General features: G+C 34.6%; 1 protein-coding gene across 2 annotated transcripts in view; it reads right to left on the bottom strand.

Annotated features, from left to right (window-relative positions):
* Positions 1–1613: 1613 nt before the first annotated feature.
* The window catches only part of LRRC40 (leucine rich repeat containing 40), a 49681-nt gene continuing 43415 nt past the window's right edge, over positions 1614–7879 (bottom strand). For both annotated transcript variants that reach the window (XM_008535584.2, XM_070592309.1), the window contains 3 exons: positions 7610–7687; positions 5273–5458; positions 1614–3053 (listed from right to left, as the gene is read on the bottom strand). In XM_008535584.2, the coding sequence (XP_008533806.2) occupies positions 2948–3053; positions 5273–5458; positions 7610–7687 (370 nt within the window). In that variant the 3' untranslated portion in view covers positions 1614–2947. The remainder of the gene's footprint in view (positions 3054–5272; positions 5459–7609; positions 7688–7879) is intronic.

Genomic DNA, 7879 nt, shown 5'->3' with positions numbered 1-7879 from the left:
TTTAATTGGTTTGTTAAGAATTTTAAGCAAAAGGATAATAGATGCTATGTTTTTAGGGTTTTTTTGTTTTTAAGTATCCATAAAAATTATTCTTTCAATTCTAAACTGTTTGATAATTGGTTACTTTTGAACTCAGTTATGTTGGGGCATAATCCTTGTTTTATTGTATAAAGAAGTTCTAATTCCACCTATTTATATTAATATTTTTCCACATGCTAAACACATGCACACACATGCAAATTTTCCATTTTTCACGTGAGGTTATAATTCAGGTAGTGAAATATTTCACTCTTCTGTAAGCTTAAGAACAATTCCTAAGCAGTGATACAACATTAAGCCACTATTTTAGTAAAATGAAGGCTGTCTCTGGACTCATATTCCTTTTTGATGGTTGACTCCACTACCATATGTGCAGCACAACAGTGACATCTTAAGGCCAAGTAACTAGAGCTCCTTTAGCCAGAGAAAGAACTTGAATTGGGATGTTTTCAAAGAAATTCCATTATATTATCAAGTAGTTTTCAATTTCCAACTGGTAGATCTTTCTAAGTGCTTCTTTATTTATGACTTCCTTTGCAGTCTTTGTGAACATTCTAATGTGCACTAGTAAACACTAACATTTTACATAGACATATTGTATATTAATGCATGCATTTCACTGCATAGTTTATTGACACTCCCCTTGTAAAGCTTTTATGGAAGAAACAACAGGCCACAGCAGTATAGCAAAAGAGGCTTAATCTTTATAAATTGGGGCCTTTTCTGTCTCTTTGCTAGCCTAGGTGGCTGTATACACATTCGGGTGGGAGGGGGCAGGAAACACCTCTTAACGTTTAAGGTTTTCTACTTGGGTGAACTCTAGCCAATTCAAAACAAATTGCTTACTTTAATAAAAAATTTTACCATTTTATAAAAAAATTAAATCACGACATGTTTAATTGAAATGGCTGTATTGTAATTAATATTTTGAGATAATTGTGATTTTGAGCTTAAATTATATATAAAAAAATTGTCATTTTTGTATGTGTTAAAAAACTACTGTATCACAATTAACAGTACTTTTTAGTTGAACTACATATTGATGTAAATAAAAACTGAATGAAGACATATTTACTACTTTATTAACATAGATTGTGAATGTACTTAATGGTTTTTTTGCAGTATGAGAACATAACGACCTTGAAAGCTGCTTCATTTTATGTGCAAAGAAGTCCTATGAATCTATATTTTAAATTTACTGAATCAGTGAAGTTAATTACTTTGTCAGTTACTTTGCAAATGCAGGCTGTATTCTCCAGTTTGATTTTCTGTATTGACACTAATCAGTAAAGGTGTACAGTGTGATTAGAATGCATTTTGAAGATGCTTTCTGTACAGATACAAGATACAGGGACTAAAATGATGCTGTGCAGTGTACAGCAGAGCCATTTTTCGGCTTTGGTGTACTCAACTTTTTCAGTATTTAAAAAAGTGTTTTGAATAACATAAAAGTCTCTTTATTGTATAAATAATAAAATGTCACCTTATTGTAAAGTGTCTTTTGTTTAATATCAAGCAGATTTCTTAGTTAGGGCATGTTTCTTTTAAACCAAAAACATAAACATTGTAATCAATACTTGAAAAATGTAATTTTTATTATGAACATGTAGTATTTATCTTTATTAACAATGATTTTTTTCCACAAGATGAGCACGTCTCAATCATCTAAAAGTTATCTATCTATCTACCTGTCTACCTATCTACTTATCTATCTATATAAATTAATATACATCCTACTGATTGGCTACTTAATAGAATCACATGATAAGTTTTATAATGACTGACCATCCTACTTTTGATATTTTTGGTGTAAATAATAATGTTTATATTTGATTTTTGTTAAATCAGGTTCATCTATAACAAATTCCTTTTTAAAAAATTACCACATGACTACAAGTTTAGTCTTATCAAGATTGCAAGCAAGTTTTAAAATTAAGGCCTTGGAAATTAAAAAATGCACAAGGTTGGATTAGAGCACACCAAGAGAGTAGATTAAGTATACAAATACTCGCTCTGTAAGTATTTAAACAAAGTACATTTCAAGATTTCTATGCAGTATATGTTATTTTTTTGGTTGCTGATATCTATAAAATTAATAAAATTTCAGTACTTTTTTTTTAAAGAACAAAGATATTTTTAAAATGCTCAGAGTCTAACTGAGGGAAAAATATGCAGAGCCAATCTCTTTAAATTCCCTGAATCTAGAAGTACTAGATCATTGTATGGAAACTTAACATTAAGACATCATAAAAAAAAACTTGACAAGTTTTAAATTAAAAGTTGTGAGAGCAATTATAATAACACTTTTACTATTCTTTCCACCAATAACTATATCTTGGGTAGCATTTCTGTGACAGGAGAAACTCTGAAAAAATTAGTTTATAAAACATGGGGGAAAGGCTAGAAAAGAAACATTTCAACTACATTAAAACAAAAACAAGACGGTCAACGTTAATATTTAAAACTTACACTGAGACCAACCACATCACAAAAGGCCTAACCATGAGTAATGAAAAGTCGTATTTTGTTAAATGCCAAAGAACAGTACTGAATAAAATTCAATTCAATGTCATACTTAATAAAAAGGTAGAAATTGGATGGTCATATTCAAGTCAACTGGTCATATTATATGTAACACAAACAGAAACGGGAAAAACTCACTTCTACAAAAACGCTTTGTCATTATAAAAACACTAAACTATATTAAATAAAAATTCACCTTTGAAGAAACTATGTTATTAAGGAATTAAAGTGAGTAGGATAAATCTGCAAAACATTCAGAACAAATGTATGAGCACTATACGTAGTTATCGCCTTTATAAACGTACACAATACCTTAGAAAAATGTCAGCTGTCAATGTAAGAATTCTAAGAATTAACATGACAAAGATTATAAGACAACTCCAATTTAAGTAGGAATTCGGTCTCTCAAATATTCCAGAATAGCAGCTGTTCCTTTCATTAATATGGCTGCTCGAGGAACGCGGAATGGATTTCCATCTAGTAATAATGTCCTGAACAAAAGAGAGAAATTAAGAATTTTAACATTTTCCATTAGGAGGAGTTTGTTCTAATTTCATCTGCAATTTTATAAATAAAATTTGGGTATTTTTTTCTGTTTCTCCCTTTCAAATCTAAGCATTTAAATAGTTGGAATTATAACTATAATAACCAAAACAACATTAATTGAATACTTAAGTTACGTGAAACATACTATGCTAAGTAATTTACATTCACTGACTTTTAATTATCTTAACAACCCTATGATGTAAGCACCATTAATATTCCTATTTTCTAGATAAGAAGATACAAGTTCAGGGAGGTCAGAAAGACTTGTCTAAGATCACACAGCTATTGAAGAGAGGATCTGTGATCTGAACACCATTGTACCCATCCTCTTCTCAGTCTTATAATGACCATATACTAAATGGCTCAATTATATTTACACAAGTATTAGAATGAGCATACTGACAAGCATTAGTACCAAGAACTGTAACATAACCCCTCTGCCCTGGGGAAACAACATATGTTGCCCTCTCCCTCCCTTGACCAGATACACATATAAAATCTATTTACATGTTCTGAAATGAGGTTCAATTTAAAATTTAAGGGCTTGTTGATTTGTTTCTTTAATTAACGAAATATCTGAAATTATAGGATAAAGACATTTTTATATTAATTTTCAATAACAAGTGTTTGTATAAACGCAAGTCAAAGGATTTACACCATATTATATAGTAGATCTAAACTCTATCTTCAAATATTTCTATGTGCCTTGGGAACTCTTAAAAACTGCTTTTCTTAATTTATAGAAAAAGGAGTTAATTACAGTTGATCCTCATTATTCAAAGAGTTCATATTTGCTAATTTGCTGACTCACTAAAACTTATTTGTAACCTCAAAATCAATGCACGTGGCACTTTCAAGGTCATCTGTGGACATGCACAAAGCAGCAAAAAATCTGAGTCACTCGACAGGCTCATTCCCAGCTGAGGTCGCACAAGGTGAGGCTCTGCCTTCTTGTTTCAGCTTTCATACTGTAAACAAGTGTTTTGTGGTCTATCTAGTGCAACACTTTTTGCATTTTTGTACTTTTTGTTGGTGATTTCACTGTTTACAATGGCCGACAAGTGTAGTACTGAAGTGCTGGCTAGTTTTCCTAAACACAAGGCAGTCATGTGCCTTACAGAGAAAACACATTAGATAAACTTCATCCAGGCTTGTTTGGCCAGAGTTCAGTGTTAATGAATCAACAATATTAAATAAGGTGTCTTAATACAGAAACACACATAAAACAAGGTTATGTATTGACTGGTTGATGAAAATGCTGTGACGAGAGGCTCACGAGAACCTGACTCTGTATAGTCCTCCCCAGGAGTGTGGTGCTCACAGAGACTTCACAGGATACCACCTCTGCAAGTCACGAGAATCACCTGTGCTGGCCTCCTAGCATTCTCTAACAGGAGGTCCTGAGGTGCCAGTGCTGCCCTGGTAAAGTTAAATATGCCAAACTGTCACATGCAGTTTCCAAGAATTCAATTACTTCTCACACATTCTGCTTGACTATTTGGCTTTCAGTTGACATCTCAAACTCCCTTTACATTCACTTAACAAGTATTTATTGGCTGCTTACTCTGTTCCAGGCACCAGAACAACTCTTTTCTAAAGGAGGGCAAAGAAATGGTATAAAATGAGTCCAAACAAAGCATGATGGGAAGTCAGAGGGAGTAACTCTGCCTAGAGAATAAGGAAGGTTTTCAAAGGTGATATTTAGGTTGCTTACTGATAAAAGCAGGTAAAGGCATTTGAAGCTGAGGGAACAGCAAACACAAAGAGTAAGAAAGACCATGCTGAGCTTGCAATAAATGGTGGCAGTCTGCAATCAGATTTTGAAAACTTCCATACGCTCAGCTAAGGAGTTTATATTTCCCTGACATTGTTATGCAGTAAAGTTCCAGGTTATACACATACACAGTGATGAGAAAAGTTTCACTAGAAACAGTTACTATATTTACACATATATTATACATATAAACAAAGCTAAAAGAATGTATTTGGCAAAATTTGAAAAACAGAATTGGGATTCTGGGCTTTGTTACCTGTTATTTTAACAGGACATTAAATTTTTTACTTTGGCTTTCCTGCAAGAGCACCTCAACAGGACAAAAAGGAAAAGAACCCTTCAAAAAATCAATCGAATAAATGGAAAAACATAGTGGAATGGTGTAGTTACCTTAAGTTCACACAATTACCAAGCTCTGGTGGAATTTGTAGGAGGTCATTGTTTTGAAGGTCCAGCGTGATCAGATTTTCCATTGTCTTCATTTTCTGAGGGTCCACAGATCCTACCTGATTGTTACTAATCAAAATTGTTTCAAGTGTGGGGATGCGATACAGAACTTCAGGTAGTATTTTGAACCTATTAAAATATGAACAGAACACCCAAATATATTGGCATCGGAGGCAAAATCATTCCTTCAAATAGATCTTACATTTGATATCATGAGGTAGTTTTCTTTAGTGTAAGTTATTTTATATTTGATATAAGCCCTGTATTTTCCAGAAAATGGACTAATTTTGGAAACCTTGAAATACATGTTAAGTGGGCAGACTTGTAACAGTTTCTATTTGTTGAATAAAATCAAAAGTTTGGCGTAAATTCTCCCGTGATTTTCTCTTCACATTCAGGAGACCAGGAAGTCCTCCTGAGATTCCCTGTATAATGTCTCCATGTGGGTGTTCTTCCTTAGTTCACTTTCACTTCTTATGAAATAGAATCACTGCCAATATTTATGAAAAAATTAGAGATTTTTATTTTGCTTTGACTGAAGCTTCCAAAGTGAGTGCAGTTTTGGTTCTTGGAAAGATGAAAACCAGCGTAGGTTGCTGGCTTCCCCATCCAAAGCAACCCGGAAGATGCCCTGAGAGAGATGGGAAGGCAGAGGGCTCTTAGAGCAATACTCAGCAGTGCACACAGAACCCTTGAGGATCTCCCGGGGGAAAGAGGCTGCACGGTTTCAGTGTGAGGCAAACCGCAGCCTGGACTAAAAAAGACAAGGATGGCCTGGGGAGAGCTTCTAACTGTGGCCTTTCCACTCCCCCACACTGCTCTTCCTTTGCTCCTTTGATGTAAGAAAACAAAAGTGGCGTGAATGGTGACTCAAGGCAGCTCTGAAGTTCCAGAGGAACTGGAGAGTCAACAACCAGGCTACAGCTGGACCAAACTGCCCCTAGGGAGTCCCACTCCACAAACAAGGTAATTAAAAAAGATGTGCCTCACCTGCTAACACAGACGCTAAGGTCAACTTTTGCCACCTCCCCAAAGACAGTACTTGACAATGAAATTGATAGCGCCATAGACAACTCAATAGAGAACTGATAGTTTAATTCCCAAATAAAAATGAGGAGAGATCAGAGAAGTGTATATATTTTTAAATAATGACAACATAACCTACACATGAGAAAGTACAAATAATGGAGCAGATGGAACAAAAATTTAAATAGGCAGTATTTTAACATCACTGTGCCTTAGTTTCCTCATCTGCAAATGAGAAATAATAATAGTACTAAACTTTGACACTTGTTACAAACATTGAATGAATATATCTGAAGACGTTAGGATAGTATCTGGAATACAGTAAATGTTAGCCATTAATATTTATATTAAATTGTTACCAGAATTAACTTTTCATCATAGGAAACGTACTAAGAGATAGTTGTTAAGAGCCCAGTTTCTGGACTCAAATCCCAGCTCTCTAATTTACTGTCTGTGTGAACCTTAGATGAGTTACTTAACTCCTAATCCTTCATTTTTAAATGGACTTAATAACAGAACTATCATGTAGGGCTTTTGTGAGGATGAAATGAGATAATACACGTAAGTACTTAGTCCAGCGTCAGCAGATAATAAGCTCTTGTTAAATATTAGCTATTCTTAATTATTAGCAGTATCTTTATAGTGTTTGCAGAATAAAATCTAAATTTCATTTGGCATAAAAGCTCTTAAAGGGCTGGCTGCCGCCTACATGCCCCCCTTCACTGGACTGCTGCTCCTCTCCCTCCTCACTTTAGAGTCTGAGCCCTGATCAACTTCCTGAGTGTCCCGAACATGCCGCGTTCTCACCCCTTTGTGCCTCCGTGCCTGCTGGCAGCTCCCCTGGGATGCCTTAGCCCTGTGGGTCTGGCAAACGTCTGTCTGTTTCTCCAGTCTCAGTTTCAATGCTACCTCCCCTCCTTTCAGGTGATTGCAGGGAACATCTCTGTCTACGCACTGTGCTTCCACTACAGCAATTATAATTATCTATTAGCACATTTGTCTGCCTACTAGGCTACAAGTTTCTTAAAATGGTCAAAAAGAACAAAAGTCTACTAGATATCAATTGTGAAAATTCTAAGAAAGCAACATCATTTTCAATTCTAAGTAGAACTAAGTCAAAATAACCTGGATATTTAAATAAAATAAAAACACAGGGCTTGTGTTCATTTGGATCCTTCAGTTGTATTCTCTAGTAAGACCTTCAGATTTTCCACAGAATAACCGTTAGTCGCACGCTAGTCTGTTCTCTCTTACCTATTAAAGGAAAGATTGATTGTTTGTAGTCTTATCAACGATTCCATTTCTTCAGGCAAAGAATTTAAAAAATTGTTCCTAAATTGGGAAGAAAAAGATGATTTACAAAGCTTGAAAATTTGGACAAGTTTAACAAAGTGCTGATCAGACAAATGACGTAGCTCAGGTTGTTCAGTCCTTGATCTGATCTCATTAAAGCTGAGTCTTGAGGATTCTAAATCAGGCAGCCGCCTCAAGTATTTGATCAGTGTGCCAAATCTTAATAGCAAA

The sequence above is a fragment of the Equus przewalskii genome, chromosome 24 (genome assembly GCF_037783145.1).
Source record: "Equus przewalskii isolate Varuska chromosome 24, EquPr2, whole genome shotgun sequence".
Classification (NCBI taxonomy): domain Eukaryota; kingdom Metazoa; phylum Chordata; class Mammalia; order Perissodactyla; family Equidae; genus Equus; species Equus przewalskii.
Note: the sequence above shows the minus strand (reverse complement) of the source record. Positions and strands in the feature narration are given on the sequence as shown.